Source organism: Amblyomma mixtum, chromosome 8 (genome assembly GCF_055824585.1).
Source record: "Amblyomma mixtum isolate Tamu chromosome 8, ASM5582458v1, whole genome shotgun sequence".
Classification (NCBI taxonomy): Eukaryota; Metazoa; Arthropoda; class Arachnida; order Ixodida; family Ixodidae; genus Amblyomma; species Amblyomma mixtum.
The window spans coordinates 120,801,930-120,821,957 of NC_143019.1; the positions used below are offsets into that span (position 1 = coordinate 120,801,930).

The 20,028-nt window shown below is 46.4% G+C and overlaps 1 protein-coding gene across 1 annotated transcript in view; it reads left to right on the forward strand.

Annotated features, from left to right (window-relative positions):
- Positions 1-20,028, forward strand: part of LOC149334137 (cytosol aminopeptidase-like) — a 39,767-nt gene that overhangs the window by 8,345 nt on the left and 11,394 nt on the right. The window contains exons 3-10 of the mRNA XM_089555030.1: positions 1,147-1,201; positions 2,486-2,591; positions 5,553-5,621; positions 9,441-9,552; positions 13,009-13,152; positions 14,369-14,527; positions 17,467-17,591; positions 19,901-19,989. Coding sequence (XP_089411156.1) covers positions 1,147-1,201; positions 2,486-2,591; positions 5,553-5,621; positions 9,441-9,552; positions 13,009-13,152; positions 14,369-14,527; positions 17,467-17,591; positions 19,901-19,989 — 859 coding nt within the window. The remainder of the gene's footprint in view (positions 1-1,146; positions 1,202-2,485; positions 2,592-5,552; positions 5,622-9,440; positions 9,553-13,008; positions 13,153-14,368; positions 14,528-17,466; positions 17,592-19,900; positions 19,990-20,028) is intronic.

The following is a 20,028-nucleotide window of genomic DNA, read 5'->3' on the forward strand; positions in this document are numbered from 1 at the left end:
CTTAAGCTGTCATTATTTTGCTTGTCTGCCTAATTGTACAGTACATTTTGGTTGCTTTGCACTATCCTGTCATTTTGCGAACTGTACATTCATGTACTTTAGTGCAGTGCTATGCATGACTCTGCAGTTCTGTGTGAGGCATATGGGAGGCAGATGGAGCAGTGTCTAGACCACGGTTATAGGGTACAGAAGCTGCCACTTCAGAAACAGGAGTACACACTTTTCTTCTCATTTCTGAACTGGCAGCTTCAGTACCCTATAACTCAAGTTCTATGATAGGCAGGAAGACAGTTTTACCCTTCTTGCATTCCTTGGTGTCGAGAGAACCTCATGGCATACATTTCAGCAAGTTTCCTGCAAGAAATTTTTTTCAAAGCTCTTCACCAAGTACAAGCATAAAAGTTACATAAGTTCTGACGGAATTCTCTTACATGAAATTAAATGACATATCTAGGATCGGCGCACAAAAATACATATTCCCTGAAGATTTCTTAACTGTGACTTCATTGTTATGAGCCGCATGAAACGCAAAGCCTCTATGCAAAGCCTCTATTGTCCCACATGTTTAGGGCAACCCCTCAGTAGAAATGTGTGCCCTGTCCAGGTTGATGTTCTTTTTCTGGCCCTTAGCTTCGAATGCAGCATACTTCACGTTGTGGCATAATTATTGTTTTCCCGGCAAATCTCGAGGACATGCCACACTTTCGTACCTTGTGTTATAATGAAAGTGCACAAATCAGTATTCATATACTCTTGCGGTATTCAATGTGTTTGGTTCTTTTCAGGTTGCAAGGTCCAAGCACTAATGGGTCATTAGTTTGATCATTGAAGCCCCCTACATCCCTAGCAATTACCGAATTAATGTTGGAAAAGTGTTTTCTCCTGGCGGTTGTGAATTTTCCACCTAATGGATGATCTGAGTGGAAGCTGGGGCAACACCTTTGGAACTGGGTTTTAACAATGCCCTATGTGTGTGTTTCTTTACCCATCCGGGTCCCTGCGCTGTTCTGAAGATAACGGCTCATGTTGTAGTCTTCGCTCTGCAGTGTTCACATTGCTGGCATGTGTGGTAAAACTTCACATCTTTGATGTGCTGGTTTGTGGAAACTGTCCTCGCTGCCTTGACTATTTCTGTTTTCATTGCAGGACCAAGGGCTCCTTCAAGAAAGGCGAAACAAGAATTTTCTACGGTCTCGATGAGGTGAAGAATTTTTGTTTGTAGTACTGCCTAGTATTACACAATAGGTAGTGTTACATAGTAGTGCTGCATATACTGTTGCCCATGGTGTACTAGGGTCTCACACCAGTTTAAGCTCCTTACAGGAAGAGCATTGTTTTTAATTTATCGGAGCTTCCTTGATGTACATTTAAAGCTAAGTTACCAAGCAGTCAAGGTTTCCTGGATGCCTTCTTTTATATAGCAGTGGAATCCTTCTTGATTTGGTTTCCCTGGGCATCTGTATCCATGCATGTCTCAAGTCTTGCCTATCCTTAGCCCACTTTATCTTGAGACTGACCCTAGTCAGTCCCACCCTAGCCAGTTCTTACAGCAGACTCTTCGACTCTACATACAGCCAGTCATTGTTATTGAATTTAGCTTTTTCTTAATGGGTTGTGTTTCTACTTACTCCTAATTGCATGCATGTCAGGCAGGAAGGATTGGTACCAGGACACACGTGGTTCCTCACTCACCTTTTGGAAGTCACTGGGGTTGCCTGAAGCAAAAAAGATGGAGAACCTCTGCATAGAGTCCCTTTAAAGTGACCAAGAAGCGGATATTACATTTACGCATTTCTCTGGAACTTGCGCATTTGATGCTTCAGTCGGGCTGAAAAGTGTTTATTGTAAGGTAGTGTAAAAACTGTGTCAGTGCAGCTCTTTTATTCTGACCAATGCACAGAGAAACATACAAAAAGGCCCCAAAACTGAACCGAATTCCCCTCAGCTTTCTTGGAGTAACGGAATCCAGTCAGCTGCTTTGATGTAAAGCTGCTGGAGTTTGTGCTCATCGAGGCTCAGTAGAAGGGCTCATGTTAAATGACTGAAAGTTAGCCTGGACGTGGGAATTATCATTCAGGAACTTTTATTACTGCTCTTTCTCTGTAGAAAAGTCACCTTGCACTTGAGAAAAGCTTCACCTTGAAACAGTAAACCAGGCTGGAATAAAGAACAAACGGCAGTAATGATACATTAGTTGAAATCAAGAGGGAGAAGTGGGCTTGGGCAGGGCATGTAATGCGAAGGCAAGATAACCACTGATCCTCAAGGGTAACGGAGTGGATTCCAAGAGAAGGCAAGCGTAGCAGGGGACGGCAGAAAGTTAGGTGGGTGAATGGGAGTAGCAAGTTTGCGGAGTATGGTAGCCACAGCTCGTGCAGGGCGTGGTTAGTTAATTGGAGGGATAAGGGAGAGGCCCTTGTTCTACAGTGGGCGTGCTCAGGCTGATGATGATGATGATGACCTTGCTGTCAAACTGGCCTTGCAGAAATACCCCCTTGCCTCGGTGGTGCACCTGGGGCCACGACAAGCCGAGGTCCACGAGCTCGAGGACTGCGATGAAGCAGCTGAGAACGTTCGGGCCGCTGTCGCTGGTGAGGCAGGAGTCATTGGTATTTCTCAAGTGTTGCGCTGATTATGGTATGAGTCAAACGTAATTGTAAAGAATTGAAAAAAGCCCTCAATTTATCATTACATGCAGTTTTTATGTGAACAAAGGGCAGTGCGGAATAGAAACCAAAGTATGAAAGAAATGTAGTTGAGATCACCTTGAAAGTGTTCTCACAAAACTAGCATGTTATATTAAATGTTAAACATTGAAAGACAATTCGCGACAAGACAATTGAAAGACAATTCGCGATCACATTGATAATGCGAGTGTGGCAGCAGCAGCGACCGTCTCTGCTGTGGCTCACACAGTGCCATTACACACGAGGTGGGGAGAGTTGGTTGGTTTGGTTTATGGGGTTTAACGTCCCAAAGCGACTAAGGCTATGAGAGACGCCGTAGTGGAGGGCTCCGGAAATTTCGAACACCTGGGGCTCTTTAACGTGCACTGACATCGCACAGCACACGGGCCTTTTGAATTTCTCCTCCAAAGAAATTCAGCCGCCGCAGCCGGGATCGAACCCGCGTCTTTCGGGTCAGCAGCCGAGCACCATAGCCACTGAGCCACCGCGGCGGCAGAGAGTTGGGGAAGTGGGGGAGAACAGCGGAGGAGGGGGGGGGGGGGGGGAGAGAGAGAGTTGGAAGCACCTACCTCTTTCCCTGCTCCCAGCTCTTGTAGACAAAAGATATCTCAGTATGCCTGTCCTCCGTAGTGCTCAGAAGTGTGACTCTTCAACTTGTGTTGTTGGGGCTCTCCACCATCTTGGCTTCCACCACGCGTCTTCTGTCGATGTCTCAATTGCCTGAATCGCTGAGCAGCGGCGGTGGCGCGCACTGGACATCCCGTGTGTTCTGTGCTATGTAGGGCAGATCGTCGGGCCAGTTGGTGAAGCAACATAATCAAGAAAACATTGCACAAACCAAGACGGGACACAAGTACACACACATGAGCACGAACTTATATAAGTTTGTGCTCGTGTTTGTGTGCGTATTTCTGCCTTGTGTCTAGTCTTGGTTTGCACGGCATTTTCTTGATTACTGTGGTGTGTTCTGTTGTTTTATGGTGCTTTTGGACAGAGCTCTTGCAGTGCTACTTGGGGTAAAATTGCAAAAGTGAAATTGCATTTGCCTTGGAGAGACACGAGTTGCTTTGAAGCATGGCACGTTATTTCGACTCGTTTTGCTCATTTTGATTGTGATCGTAGGTATTCCTCTTGTGGTGGTTCATATTTTATCTCGTGAAACTTTCGCATGATTCAGCCGAACTTCAACTAACGCAACACTAGTTAATGGGTAGTTGGCATGACGAGTTTGTTATGTCAAGGATGACCGCTGCTGCTCCTTCCTTACATGCAGTTCGCAAAGACACACACTTGAATGTGGGTGCAGTTGAGGAATTGAGAAACTTCATAACATTGGGGAATTCAATATATGGAGGTTCGTTATATCTAGGTGTAGCTGTATTATGAAAATACTTGAATATGTCAGCAGCTGCAGTGGTTTCGATCAAATCACAGTTAATTGGACCAAGTTGATGGGTGCTGGAGCGCATCTTCTTTAAATTGGGAACCTCACAAACCAGGCAACGTTTCGTAAAAGCTTGTGGGAATAATTCACGTCACCGAAGGCTGATGCTGTAATGTTTGTGTGTCATACATTTTCCTCTGACACTTGTCTCTTTATGTTAACACAGCATATCCTCACGCCTTCTGGATGGCTACCAGCAAATTGCGTCTCGAGGTCAGCGGCATCTAGCTGATGGCAGTTCAGTAGAACCAAAGTGCTAAGCCTAATTTCGTTCCTTTTCACTGTGACTCACACCAGCAGCTTTTTTGAATGATGCAACATAGCCAATACTTTAGTTTTGTTCCCAGTTTTGTTACTTGTTTTCCCAAAAATACAAGTTGCATTTGAAGCTCAGATTGTTTTGTTCTTTTATAAGCAGCAATATCATTGAGCACTATGTGTATCCTGGGTGAGTCTATAAATAAAGCAACAGCAAATGCTAACTAAGCCGGCAACAAATCATTCTTAAGTAATGTGTGGATCTATAGTTGAACCTCAGCCTGCCTGCCTTTGTGGCCCTGTGTTCCGTGCCCATGCTTATAAAAAGGCCTGCCTCACTTGTTCTAGAAGGGCATCAAACACAACTGTAGCCGGACAAGTTCAGGCGCTTGTAATCCCGGTGAAATGCATGTAAACTCATGTTCACGTCGTTTATGGGTATGTGGATTCAGCATCTTGTGGATCCAGCTTCTTGTGGATTCACTCTTGTGGAGACCCTCTTCCTTGGCTAGAGATGGGTTTGCATCTGAGTGCATTCACTTCCACTCAGGTTCAACCTGAATGGAACGTATAGATGTGCTAGCATGCTACTTGCAGTCAACTTTCTGTGGCTCTGCAGCCAAGGTTAAGTAGAAAAGGAAAGGAGACTGGCCTTTGTCTTCTGAAGGCTGGAGGACCGAAGTGCTAGTGTCATTCGGCAGCTGAGTATGGTCCTGAAGACAATGTGGACGAGGCCAACAACTTTTCACTGAAGAATCGACCCCTGTCTTTCTTTAACTGTTGAAAAATTCTGCCATTTGCCTTTTGCAGTTTTAGGGTTAGGTGGCTCAAGAGCTAGGGGGGGTTAAGGCTCAGGAGGTGAGTACGAAAAATGTTTTTGTACAGTAACGAGCTGGAAAATTAGGGTCCCTTTCTTCATTTACTAGCCAGACTACTCGATACAATGAGACAGCATGGTGGCAAAGCCCCGTCACCTTCCCTTTCCTGCCTATCCTTGGCTCCAGAGCCGCAGACATTTGATCACGACCCTAGTGACTGTGGGTGCAGACTAGGCTGAGTGAACTGGCCATGAGTGGACCAGCTGACCTGTGCTTGTATCGCACATTCCTTGTCTGGCAAACAGCCACCAATCACTCTCTCTTCATCTCTTTTCCTCTTTGCAGCCGGTGTCCGTGGCCTGCGGGGTGTGGGCGCCACAGCAATTGACGTGGACCCCTGTGCCAATGCCGAAGGTAAGGGACCACTACTACTAGGCGGCCTGCTTTCACCGGTTAGGAACTCCAGCTTGTGTTCAACACGTTGCATGTGTGCGTCATGTTGTTTTCTGCCCTGGTTTTTGTTGTGAAAGCAACACTCCGACAGCCAAAGCGAGACCTCAGGTGGCCACCGTAGCTACGCTTACCTTGTTCCAATTGGTCTAAATGGTCGAGACGTCACTGCACGCGAATTTCAAACGGGGCCAATTGTACTTTGGCTAGCAACCATGCAACCAATTAAAGGGATGGTATAGTGATGCTCCAAGTAAGTGGGAGTGAGCTCAGTTCATTGCTTAGTTAACCAATTAGCCTAAATAACCTCTCTAGTCAGACCACATAAATAAATAAAAACCAAGTAAGAAATTGGTCAAGTTGGGGAGCAGCTTGATATGGGTCTTCGTTCACTCCCCTCTTCCTCCCTTCCCTTACCATGAGTTTCAGGTGTCCACTGAGATATGCTGAGATATGCGAGAGGGATACATTTCCTTTCCTCAAAAAACAATTTACCGACGAGCAAGGCGCAGAGCCGAATGGGCAATGGCGTTCTGGGGACGCCATGGCAGCGTTGCAAGACGCTGTCATGTTCCACACACAGAGGCGAAGCTTAACATCTTAGCCACAAATCAGTGACGCAAGCAGCAACACTGCGCTTAAGGCTTTCGCCTCACCGCACTTTAGGTCAACAAAGTGCCCCCCCCTGAATTTTTTGTAGTGCTTTAGTGCTTTGGTTGTTCCTTGTTACTGAAAACTCACAGGGTTGCTTGAAGTAGGATTATTAGGAAGAGCTGCTTCATCCTGTTCTCTTGATCCGTCTGTTGTCCCCCAAATCTTCACTTCTATCTCGAGTGGTACACGTTTACTGGCTGCCCTAGCTCCTACCTTATTTAGCTGAAGCAAGGCCAAAGTGCCAAGTGAAATGTGGCGGCACTTTTAAAGGGGTACAGGTGACATCATGCGGTGTTTATGCTTAATAAAAATTCATTGTTCGGGTCTTTTTGTCTACATTGATGTTTGTTTAAGAATAGAAGACGCATTTATTGGTGAGAAAATATGATTGAAAAGTGCATCATGTTTTTCTTCCCCACTGAATTCAAACTTGTGACGTACATTGAAAAGGACCCCAGATCACCATTTTGAAGTGAATAGTGATGTAGTGTAGCCTCAGAGATCTGTGTTAAAAATCTCTCTCAATATTATTGCTGCTTGCTTGTGAAAACGGGCAGTGGTATTTACTTGTATATTAATTTTTTAAATTTTCCTTAGTTTATAAAAGCTCAGTTTTAATAAGAGTAGCCACTCTAATTTTACAGTGGTGATCTATCAATACTTGCCAAATTAAGTGCGTCCTCAGTGTCCACAGTTTTCCATTAAAGGTGCACTGAAGAGGAATCTGAACTCGTCTTTTTGCCGTGGGAACTCAATCTACACGTTCTGAGCATTCTTAGAAACTTCGATTTATTGCCCTGTGTGGCCGATTTCCCTAATTAAATCGAATTAACGTCCGGCTCCCGCCTTTGTTTTCGAATTCTGCCTCGTACGGTGGGCGGAGTCGACCAACGCGGGGAGTGCCTCTCACCCAGTCCCGTGGCGGCTTGCTGATCTGCCATCGGCGGAGTAATACGTAGTAGTCCGTAGAAGCAAATAGTCCACGCGTATTTTTATTTCTGCGGGCTTATTTTGCGGTTATATTATCTACAAATGAAACGATTTATTCACGGAAACCTAAAAAACAAAATGAAGCGAAAGCAAAGCCTCCACGGAGCTGGCTGAAGGGCACTCCACGCGTTGGTCGACTCCGCCCACCGTACGAGGCAGAATTAAAAAAAAAGGGCGGGAGCCGGACGTTAATTCGATTTAATTAGGGAAATCGGCCACACAGGGCAATAAGTCGCAGTTTCTAAGATTGCTGGGAACGTGTAGATCGAGTTCCCGTGGCAAAAATACGAGTTCAGATTCCTGTTCAGTGCACCTTTAAGGAGCTCAAAAGCTGAAAAACTCGCAGGTCTGACTTCTTAAGAACAAAATAAGCTAATTGGCCTCTTTGCTAAGGAAATGTTTTTTTACCAGCAGGAAAGGCGCACATCAAAAAGTGCAGAAAAAAGTGCAAAAGTGAGCAGCGTTGATGTGTCAACGCTGCATTTCCATGCAAGAGGGAAGATGGAATTGTTTTGCAGAGTTCGACAAGAAGTGATTGGAGACTGTTCTAGCATGGCAATGATTTGAAATGACTACCTAAGTTCTTTTAGGTTTCTTTCAATTACCTTATTTGCTCTTCTAATGAACCCACTTTTTTTTTCTATAATAGTTGACATCAATTTGCGGGGAAGGTTCATTACACGAAAAAGAAAAAAAGTCAATACTAGTTTCTTTAGGCAGACTCGAAATTTGATATTGTACATCCACCTGCCTGCCCATTCATCATCAACAAAAGCACGCAGTCAGACTCATTCATGTCGCCAGTGTTTTAAACTGTTCACATTCCGCTGCTCACGTACCAAAACTTACGGGCTAGAACCGCAAGAAAGCGCAAAGCAACCATGCAGCAAGCTTTCTGGCACATCATTGTTAGCTTCGAAAGGTGTTTGCCATATTACAGCGCGATCCAACGATTTTGTGACAGCCAGCGGCGCCGGCCAATCACGGCGAGATAAGGCAAACATGGTCAACACTGGCCTTGAAGGCCGAGTGCGTGTTTTTTATGCGAGGATAAAAAAAACAAAACTAGGAGGACAGTCACAAGTGTGTGATGCGAATGCTTAAGCCTTAGCTGTGGTGAGGGGTTAGGTATTTTCGCTCCCGATGATCAGTTTGCCAAAATGCTTGAGGGTCTGAAGGTTGTGCTTCTTTCATAGCAGTTCAGTGTAGAGGATGTTTTATAGTGTTCCGGTTTAGACTGCTACGCTCCTTTCCGATGCTCAAGCGCTCGCTGGCTTCCTAAGCATACAGTAGCGCAGTGTGCAAAGCAAGCCACTGTTTCTTGCTTGTCAAGGGCATTTTAGCACTCTGCCAAGTTCGCTGAGCACTGCCAAGTCCTCCAAGAGCTTTCATCAAAAGATAAACAAATATGCGTGATATTGATGTTATCGGCACAGCATCTTGGCACGCTGGCAAGGTCTACAACGTGGAAATCGTGACAACTGAGGAATGCGCTACAAAAGGCTAACAGTTTAAAACAGAAATTAAATTTTTAGGACAAAAGTGGGGGGTGGGTTTATTATGTGAGTGGTTTCGTTACGCAGTTTTTTCTCTGGGGTAATATGGGGATTTTTCTCTCTTTACTGGGAGCGTTTCATTCAAGGCACTCCAGGCACAAATTCAAGCCGGTGTGTATCCGTAGATTACTGCTTTCTAACAAGCAAGATGCTGCCTTCATTAAAAGCGGATTGTTTATTTTTTTTCTAAACTAGAAAACGGTGAAAATGAAATGCAGGTATCACTGCCGCCAGCTGTTTGTGCTAGTGGAGTGTGATGACGTTGAGACTATGTATTTTTTAATGAACAGTTAAGCACAACAGTTAACGACACGGGCTTAATGATGGTAGGCTGTTGTCGGCCTTGACGTCACAAGTTTGAATTCAGCGGCCAAAAAATTTTCAGATCTGATCTTCTTAGCCCTAAATGTCCCTCTCACTGCCAAACAAATGGAAGCAAAAGCAGGAAGAACCGCTCAATCAATTCTCACTGAGGACAAAATACAAATGGAGTGTCCCCTTAATTTCTGTTTCTTCTGTGCCCTGAAATCATTAGGAAGGTGAGCAAGTTCTTCTCTGTTTCATTTCACGTGGCTCTCACCAGCGGCTGCGGAGGGCTGCACCCTGGCCCTGCACGTGTTTGAGGAACTCAAGAAGAAGGAGTCCCGCAAGCCGCCCGTGACCGTGTCCCTCCTGGGGAGCAGCGACCAGGACAGGTGGGCCTTCAGTCTTTGGCTACTCATGCAAAAGCATTTCTAGGCTGTCGGCGAGCTGTCGGCGGGGTCGTTTCCCCAAAACGTGTCCGCAAAACGCGTCTGCAGCAGTTACAATGTTCTCAGAAGAGCTAGCATCAAATGAGTGGTTGTACTCGAAAGAGAATGATGTGAGGATGCTGCGCAAAAAAATGATGTTGATAGCATGATTGGCTAATTATTTAGAGCCAAAAATGTCGAAATGTTGAAAATCGGCAAAGGAGGGAAAATAAAGTTCGAAACGAATTGAAACGTATTTGATGAGTGATAATTGATCGAGCAAAAAAGTTTAATTGACATAGAATAATTAGTTAATTATCAGCAAAAACCATTGGATGGGAATTTAGTAAGTGGATGGCAAAACAACCATGGCGCCAAATTTGAAAAACCAAAATCGTTGATTCAGGTAAAAGAAGGTACAACCAGAGTAAATAAATCGATCTTTAGTTAAAGCATAAGATAATTGTGCTAATTAAATAGTTAAATTAACAAACAAAGAGCAAATCATAAAGAGGCAGAAAGACGGGACGGGTGCCGAGGAGGCGTCAATGCTTTCGCATTCTCCCTGTGTGGGTCGCCACAGTGATCTCTTAACTTTTTTTTGACATCTCATCATACTTTTGGATTATGATGAGATGTTGACATCTCATCATACTCATCATTCTTTTGGAGCTTCTTAATTCTTTTTTTTTTTTGCTAGTCCAGATGTAACGGTAATCAGTTATAACGTTCGGATTTCCTAATTTTCTCATAATCATTATGAGTGGATTGCACTGTAGTAAGGCTGGCCCCAGAAGGATTTATTAAGAGCAAGCTTTGGACACCTCGTTATCGATTCCAAGAGCACCGTAGAATCTTTGGAGACCCACACTAGCAAGGTTGCCCTGAGGGAATTTTTTCTCAGTGTGTGGCAATGCCAGCAGAGTTGAAGAAGGTGCACGGGGGACAACTTGACCCAATTATTCTTGTCGGTAAAAATTTGTTCTCTGGTTGTTTCGTGGCTGTGCTAAGGTTTGTCCAGCACCAAAAGAGTCGTGTGTTGCCAAGAGGATTAGATATAAAAATGTTGCCGCGAGTCTTAGTGATCTTGTTACTGAAAAGGACGGGTTGCCAACATTTTGAGCTGCATGGCCTTTGGGACCCACTCCCAGGAATTGATGTCAGTGCACACATTTCTCTTGCAAAGTCGCGTGGTGATTATGACGCCTGTATTTCATTTTTCGGCCTCTTCTGGCCTATAAAAGCTAATTTTCATTGGATGCAAAAACGTCAACTCTGTGAAAATGTCAACTAATAATCGGCGATATACGGGAGCTTTCTCAGTCTTTCTTCTAGTGGGGTTCCTTTCTCTGTGTTCCGGCAGCACTTGTAGCTTCTAGAAGGTAGGCAAGACTTAGTGCTGATTGCAGCGAGAGGGGTATGTGCTACTCAGTTCCTTATTTGGCCCAGCCAGGATGCTCACGGTGATGTACTCTATCCGCCAAAGGTGTTATGGGGAGGGGAGATGGAACTGTTTTTGTTACTTTTGGGAGAAACATAACAAAACTATTCAGTCTTACCCACTTTTTTTGTGGAGATTTCAAATATACCGTATAAACGCATGTAAGGGCCGAACTTTTTCTTTCAGCTTCGAGAGCCAATATTCGGGATGTGGCCCATACACACGATGCGCAAAAAATTACCGTATTTACTCGCATAATAGGCGCACTTTTCTTCCGGAAAATCCGGCTCAAAGTTCGGGGTGCGCCTATTATGCGGGGTAAAATTTCCGGAAATTTTCTACTCGCAAAATTGAACATACCGCATAAACGCACCCGTGAACGGGCCGCATCCTGTTTTCCCGAAGGAAATAATTTTAAAAAATATCCGTGTAAGGGCCGCACCCAAACTTCCCACGATCCACGTGGGAATAGCCTTATCAGCTCCGGCTGCGAGCGACGCGTGCTTGGTCGCGGAGGAGCAGAGGCCACACATGCGCACAGGAGCTTCCAGGATGGCGCCCAAGGTCAAGCTTATCACCATCATCAACTTTTTCGCCCACCACGAGCAGCCGTGAGCTTTCGCTATCCATATCAACATCAGCATCACCAGCTCCAGTTTTTTTATGGCTGTCAAAGGTCCGGTTTCTGCCGTAGCGTGTTAGTTCATCTTAATTGTGACTTTCTTGCGCTGCCGCCGAGCGTTGCTATTTTAGCGTGACAGACAAGCGCCGTAATAGCTACACGGCTGGGAGTTAGATCTCGAACACAGCAAGCGTGCAGCTGGCCGGAAATTCGATGTGGACGAGAAGTGCGGCATTTCGACTGCGGCGTGCCTAAATTTTCGTATGCGACTCCTATCACCGTGGTTTTCGAGGTCCTAAGTCGGGAAGGTTTCCGCCTGATGAAGCTTTCCAAACAGACGTTTAAAGTGAGCATCCCTGAAAACTGCGTGTGGCTGTTCCACGCGATGTCGTACGTGCTGTGGGTCCGCAGCATCTGCGACGGCAGCAGCACTAGTAGGGACTAGTAGTCAGTTCAGCAAAAACTTTGTTAAAATAAAGATTGTGGGGGTGGGGAGGCGTCGGCTTGCAATCGTGTAAATACAGTACTGATCACAGTGCCAAGTTCGGGGTGCGCCTATTATGCACGGAAATAAAAAAATCTGATTTTTCGCGACCGAACTGGGGGTGTGCCTATTATGCGAGTAAATACGGTAATTTTTTCTTCAGTGCATCTTTTTGGTTGCACCATCATGGGACGCACTTCTCGGCCGCGTCGAATTTCCTGCCCACCGCATGCTTGCTGTGGCTGAGAGCAAACTCCCAGCCGTGTAGCTACCAAGAAGGTGCTTGCCCATCGTGCTGAAATTGTAACGCTCGGCGGCAGCATGCAAAGGCCAGAACTGTGAACTAACACACTACCGTAACTCCCGTGCTTTTGACTGCAACAAAAAGCTGGAGCTGGTAAGACTGATGCTGATATGGATAGCGGGAGTTCATGGCAGGAGGAAAACTTGATGATGATGATGAGACATGGCCTCGGGTGCCATCTGTGGTTGGCACCTGGAAGCTCCTATGTGCATGTGGCCTCCGCGATCAAACGCGCCGGTGCTCGCGGGTGGAGCTGATCGCGAAGGCCACAGCACATACATTTCATGGCTCGTGGAAAGTTTAGATGCGGCCCTTACACGGATCTTTTTTTTTTAATATTTCCTTCAGGAGAACAGGGTGCGGCCCTTACATGCGTTTATATGGTATTATCAGTTTTTCACTATGTCAGTTAGCACTGAAGATATTGCACAATTGCATTTCTTCGCTTGCAAAGAAACTGCTGAATGGAAAGAAATTCCTGATCGGAAAACTTATTAACACGTTACTAACATGTTATTGACTACTTACTTGGGTCATGCATGCCCAACCTCTGCCTTTGTACTGTCCAGGTGGACCCGGGGTGTGGAGAAGTCGATGGCCCAGAACCTGGCCAGGCGCCTGGCCGAGACACCGGCCAACCTGATGACCCCGACACGCTTTGCCCACCAGGCTGCCGAGGTCCTGGAGAAGAGGGGGGTCAGGGTCATCGCCAGGTGGGTGGACCTTCATCAGGTGCAGAGTCTGGTGCAGTCGGTGAAGTCGTGGCCTTCCGGAGTTGGCAGAGAAAAAACTGGTAGATTGAAGTATTCCCCAGAGGGCACAGAATGCGAAATGACATGATAACGAAGGGGTCAAAAATTTGCTTGAGGCCAACCCTGAAGCTTTTTGATCTTCGTGTACCATTCTAGCGAGAGTTTTACTGCATGTTTTCCTCTGAATCCTGGTCATTTCGACCAAGTTGGGCAACTATGCAGAATTTTGTTGCTGACCAAATCGATTTTAAAGTTTGCCGTTTCCAAGGCTCAAGTTCAGGTGATTTCTCTGCGTGCAATGCAAAGTTTGCGACGCCACAGACATTAGCCACACCGTCATACCCTTCCCCGCATGCTGAGCAGAATTTTCAGCTTCATTAGGTTGTTACACTATGATCGAAGTCATCATTCCAGCCACTAATCCACCCGTCACATACAAGTGTTCTCAGAATAATGTATGTCACGCCATTGCTGCATCAAGCAGGACACTGCCATGTTTATGCAGCTGAGCGTCAGTTTCTTGTTGCTGTTCTTGCCATTTCGCAGTTTCATGAGGTGTTTTCAATAACAGTGTGTTGCACTAGAGACAGGGGCCTTCAAGGAATGGGATGTAGTCATGAACTGAAAATGCAGTCAAATCTTGATGGTACAATCACGGTTGATACGAATTTGTGAAATTTGCTTGCCAGAGTACATTGTGCAGAATTTGGGATGTTCCAAACATTGTCCTGTATACCACTATGGATGATACGAATGCACGAGCCACAACCCCCATCTGAAGTAGTAAACGCTGCCCGCACATCGTCAGTGTTGGTCAAATGTTTAGGGGAATCCCCCAAGGTAGAGCGACTGCTCCAGTGACACGGTGGTTCCGGGTTCGAACCCCGGACCAGGACGAATTTTTCTTTAACTACGAAGTTTCCGAGAAAGCTGTGTAGCTTTCCTCTGTAGCCGTTTGGCTGTACTCGGGTGGATGTCCATGAGTAGTTACTCTCTTATTACATCGTCAGTGTTGTGATCACCAGTTGCGCGGTGCGCACAGCAAGTTAGCGATTGCATCCTGGAGCCCTCGGCATCCAGAATTGCTAAAAGAAGATTTAGAGTGGATGGAATGCATTCGAGTCAGATTCCTTCCTCTCTTTGTGTGTGTGTGACCGTTGTGTGGTGTTGCGTGCAGGGATCGCAAATGGATTGAGGAGCAGAAGATGGGCTCCTTCCTGAGCGTCACGCGGGGATCGGACGAGCCCCCCGTGCTGCTGGAGATGCACTACGAGGGTCCCGGCCACCTCCCGGGTGGGCCAATCGTCTTCGTTGGGAAGGGCATCACCTTCGACAGGTGAGGAGGATTGCGAGTGGTGTTGCACCTGCTGCCACCTAGTGTTGTGGGGCAGCACCCAATGCTTACCGGACCTGCAACACTTTGACGATTAATGAAGCGCGACAGTAAACACTGGTAAAACATGGCCGACTGCGGAGTTAAATGCGTCAAACAGAGTCAAAGAGAAACTATGCACGAGCAATGTCGGCTCTTCCATCAACTACTGACAATCCCATAAGGATTGAGTGCACTGTGAAAGTAAAAAAGACATGAAAACTTATTTCAAATAAGTGCATGGAACTGGGGACCAGCGCTGGAGTTTCCCCACCGACCGTTAGCGCCACCTAGTGGCCATTGCTGCACTGTGTGGTAGGACAAGGGCGCTACCACGGCTAGAAGTGTGGAAAGGCTACCGAAAAAACACTACAAATATCGGCATACTGCGGCATTTGCAGGCGCAATGTTCAAGAAGGCTGTGATAAGAGCGTTTTCTACTTGTTTCCATCGTGGCTGCGCAAATAAAAGCAGCTACCGAGATAGATTCAGGCGGTTAGATGAGTTCATTACTTAGTTCATTACCTTTTATTGCTAGCTTTAATTTGCTTAATGCAGTGTGGCTTCACTGCTCATGGCGCATGTAAGGTGTGCAGACCAGATGACAAAGCATGCAAGCCAGCGGCCGATGTCAAGAGTAGCAAGTATTTTGTTGGCGATGGCAAGGGACGTGATCGACTACCCGACATGAGTTGACAATTTTTCTCTCATTACAGCGTAGACCACTTATAATGCATACTGCGGGAGTCGAGAAAATCCACATTATAAGTGGTACTGCGCTGTAACCAAAATGTAGCTTTTTCATGCATTCGTGTATTCAGTATGGCCAGCCTACCTTTCCGTGCACCTGACAACGCATCATATGCACAACACTGCAATTACAGGCAACAAAGAAGTTTATGGTTTATTTGATCTTTCTGGCCAAGTATTGGAGTGAATGAAAGAACGATGTTATTTTCGTCTCGCACTGTGATATAACTGCATTGCTAATGACTTCATCTTCAAGACCAATGAGGCACTTGAGTGCTTGCTTGCTGAGGTTTCGCTGAGCACAGTAGACGCGCAGTTTGTTGCAACAGTTGATCGTGTCTTTGCATGGAACTTCTGCTTTACTTTCACTCACTTCGTCGGGCTTAGGCTTATCCTCGGATAGAGGTTAATCGCGACTGCACATCGCTGCCACGATGTCTTCATCTGCTGCGCTGGCTACTTTGCACACAGCGTCGGCGGCGGCAACTACTACCACGAGCTTATTTCAAACCGGTTTTTGAAACGCTGCATCTAACCATTCAGTGGGTTGAAACCATCATGTTCCAAAAGATTTGCGGAGCAACTGGTCTTGGCCTGCTATATTGGGCTACTTACAGGAAGGCTCTGGGCTCGGACCTCACGAAACTGCTTAAAAAAAGCGGCGTTAACATCTTCGTACTCTGATCTGCACAGATCCGCATCCTTGCAAGTGACGCGGAGTCTTGCTGCAGCAGTTGTTGAAACTCTTTGTTATTCTTCCAAATGGCAGACACAGTAGCGTCAGCGACACCATACTTTTTTGGCACCCTATCCTTTTTCAAACCGTTCTTGATGTCCCTCACATTGCTCTGCTTGGTTTCGAGGGACTTGCCGTTTCCTGGCTTTCGGAGGAACAGACGCCATCAGAACTGAAGACAGCCGAGGCTGGTAGACTTGCGGACATTGTCAGCTGACTTGCCTACATTGTCAACTTTTCGCAACACGCGACGACACATATCGTGCTCAGGGGCGCAGGTGTGACAAGATGCTGTCACACGTTTGCGTGCTACAAACAGCGCTTGCAAGGTCATGCGCTTGCCGCCGCCGCTCCAGCACGCTCCAGTCTGGCCGTGCTGTCACGTGCTTTCAAGTTTTGTCCAATTATTGTGCCCAGTCGAGGTGTATCGGAGAGTGAGAGGAAAAACGCCTGCTTTGCGACTTCTATGTTTTTTGTGTCTCTTCTCCTGCCTTCAGCCTTGCCTTGAACCACGCTGACAACGCTTCCCCATCCCGCCTGTTGCCCCCTTCTTGCGCAATCTGGGAAGCACGTTCGTCGCGCCTGCAGGCCGCCAGGCTTCCCAGAAACCGCACTTTATGTGGTCTCTGGTTACGCGCTGCCACGTATTAAACATTATGTCACTACATTGAGCTCTATGAGAAGCGAAGCGGTTGTCACAAAAATCCGCATATAATGTGGTCCCACATTGTAAGCAGGTGCATTATAAATGGTCTGAGCTGTATAGTATTACCTCCGAGGATCCTGGTTGAGAGGCATATGTAAGCTGTGCACTCTTTATAAAAAGCTTCACCAGATAAGCATTGCTTGCTGTATGCAGCAGCTAAAATCCACATTACTTCAACTGCACTCGGAGTGCTTTTGTTTTTTAGTTGCTTCATTGTTAGTACTTGTTTGCATGTGCAGTGCAAAAACTTGCGCGCAGTGTTTATTTCAGGATACATGCTAATCTGCAATGATTACTTATGTACTGTATATATACTATACTCGGGTAAGGGCGTGACCCCCTGTTTGGCCACTGGTAATTCGTAAAAAAAGGTCAGCCACAAGAATTGTTTCATGTGTGCAGAATTTTTTCCACGTGATGCGTTATACTGGGAGTGATAGATGATAACCACTTGTGGCACTACGCGCAGTATATACTGTAGTATAAAGTGTGACTGAGAGATCCACTTGCCCCAGCTCTAGTTTATCAGAGCGAATGGATGTTGTACAAAACAATCTTTAGTATTTAAGCACACCGTACTCTGGAAAGACACAATCTCGGAGTGGCCCACAGAGGTCAGAGTCATCATTCTAACCAATGTTGTGTATGTGCGAAGGCAACTCGTGCTCACTAGTGTGACGGTTCTTGCTCTTCCCTCCTTCCCAACAACAGCGGCGGCATCTCCCTGAAGCCCCCGCTTAACATGGACAAGATGCGGGCGGACATGTCGGGTGCTGCCTGCGTGGTTGCCACCTTCGCTGCGGTGTCCGCCCTCAAGCTGCCCGTCAAGATGATTGGTGAGTCTTGGCTGCTACTCTGTCTGTGGTCCCGTTTATCCCATGCTATTGGTGATCCCATAGATCCCACACTATTGGTGATCCCATTGGTCCCATGCTATTGGTGGTCCCATAGATCCCACACTATTGGTGATCCCATTGGTCCCATACTGCTGGTGATACCATTGGTCCCATACTATTGGTGATCCCATAGATCCCATGCTTTTGGTGATCCCATAGATCCTATACTATTGGAGATACCATTGGTCCCATGCTATTGGTGGTCCCATTAGTCCCATGCGATTGGTGATCCCATAGATCCCATACTATTGGATTCTTGGTGATACCATTGGTCCCATGCTATTGGTGATCCCATAGATCCCATACTATTGGTGATCCCATTGGTCCCATGCTATTGGTGGTCCCATAGATCCCACACTGTTGGTGATCCCATTGGTCCCATGCTATTGGTGGTCCCATTAGTCCCATGTGATTGGTGATCCCATACTATTGGATTCTTGGTGATACCATTGGTCCCATGCTATTGGTGATCCCATAGATCCCATACTATTGGTGATCCCATTGGTCCCATGCTATTGGTGGTCCCATAGATCCCATACTATTGGTGATCCCATAGATTCCATGCTCTTGGTGATACCATTGGTCCCATGATATTGGTGATTCCATTGATCCCACACTATTGATCCCATCGATCACACACTATGATTCCATACTATTGGCAAGTTCCACTGTTCGATATGGACCAGCTTTTTTTTGCTTTGCGGCAGTGAATGCATGTTCGAATTATCAAATGCCCCACTGTGATGATGCAGTGGTTAGGGCACTCAACAATTCAGGCTGCAGATGCAAGCTCAATACCGGCTGTGGCAGCCGTGCTTCTATGGTGCCGAAACGCAAAGCACTTGTGTGCTTTGCAATGTCAGTGCACATTGAAGAACTCCAGGTAGTCGGAAATAATTCGTAGCCCTTCACTGTGGCGTCCCTCAAAGCCCACGTTGCTTTGGGACATTAAATACCAGATACAATACTAAACGTGACCAAGAAGAAAACTCACAAGAAATACTCGCATCACAGCCAATTTACTTAGTGAAAGGTTGTGCGAGATGAGAACAGCGCAGTGGTGACTATTTTTTACATTTCCATCAGTGCTTCGTGGTGTACACACCGTCTGGATTGTCTTTGCAGAACTGCACAAAAAACTGCCAGAGTTTTAACATAGTCAAACTGAGTAGGCGCACAAAAGCGTGTGTTCATCCTGGTTGGCTCATGGGTTTGCTTTTCTGGGTCGTCGGCACATCTGGCGGTGATGTTAGACTCAGGTTAAGCTCTGATCGAGGTTAAGCTGGTCTGATCTGTTCATGCCGCAGATGGAAGCTGATGAAGATGACGAAATGCAATGCACAGCACGAAAGTGTGTTGCAGTTTAAACACGAGGTGTGATCGGCTGCAGTGATAGCATTGTGCTCTCATGCAGTGTAAAGCAGAGCTGATCTGTTCGCACCACCACGGGTTCAAAACCCAGTCACGGCAATATTTATTTCGGCACCCTCAAGGTCATGCAAGCCATAAGATTCTTGTTTTGGTTTGACTCCATGGAGTAATGCTTTCTCACTAAAATGACAAGGGCCTTCCCGGGGATCATGCACAGTGCGATGTGGTTGCAGTCCAGAGAGGCTTTACCCACACCCCTTTGGATCGGACACGCTGCGGGGCTTAACTGTACAAACGGCATGGGACGAGCATGCGGTTTCAGCGGAATGGAAGAACCATGGATGGGTATGGCGAACAGAATGGAATTGCCCAAAAAACCTGCTGAAACTTCTTTCCCCGTGTAATGAACGCTCCCCCCAATTTCATGTTAACTTTTGTTGAAAGAAAGTAGGCTCGTTATGCGAGTGTATATGATATCTGGATTCCTGAATTAACAGAGTCGAATTAACGAGGTTTACAGTCTTTCGATTTTGCTCTCATTCGTTTGTCTTGTCTGTTTCTGGAAAGGATGGGACAGAACGGGAGAGCAAGCTGCCGGGCTAGTTGGTGATGCATTTTCTGAAGAAGTTAGTGCAAAAAACGGACAAGGGACAGAAAGAAAGAATGGGACAGAAGAGCAAAGGAATTGAGCACTGCTAATATGGGCCAGTATTTTCCTAATGCGTAGCTGCGTTTATGATGTGACTATGCAAGAACACTGTCTGCAGCTTGGTAGTTGCATGCAATGGCAGATTCTGTAGCCACTCGTGGTTGTATCTGTTGCGTCTGTGCTTTTTAAAGGAACCAGCAACTGAGAAGGGCAATGTCGTCTTGTGCAGGTCTGACCCCGCTCTGTGAGAATCTGCCCAGTGGCAAGGCCACTAAGCCAGGGGACGTGGTGACCGCCATGAACGGAACCACCATCCAGGTGAAGTGCCCGCCTCACCTTCCTGTTGCCAGCGTGTTC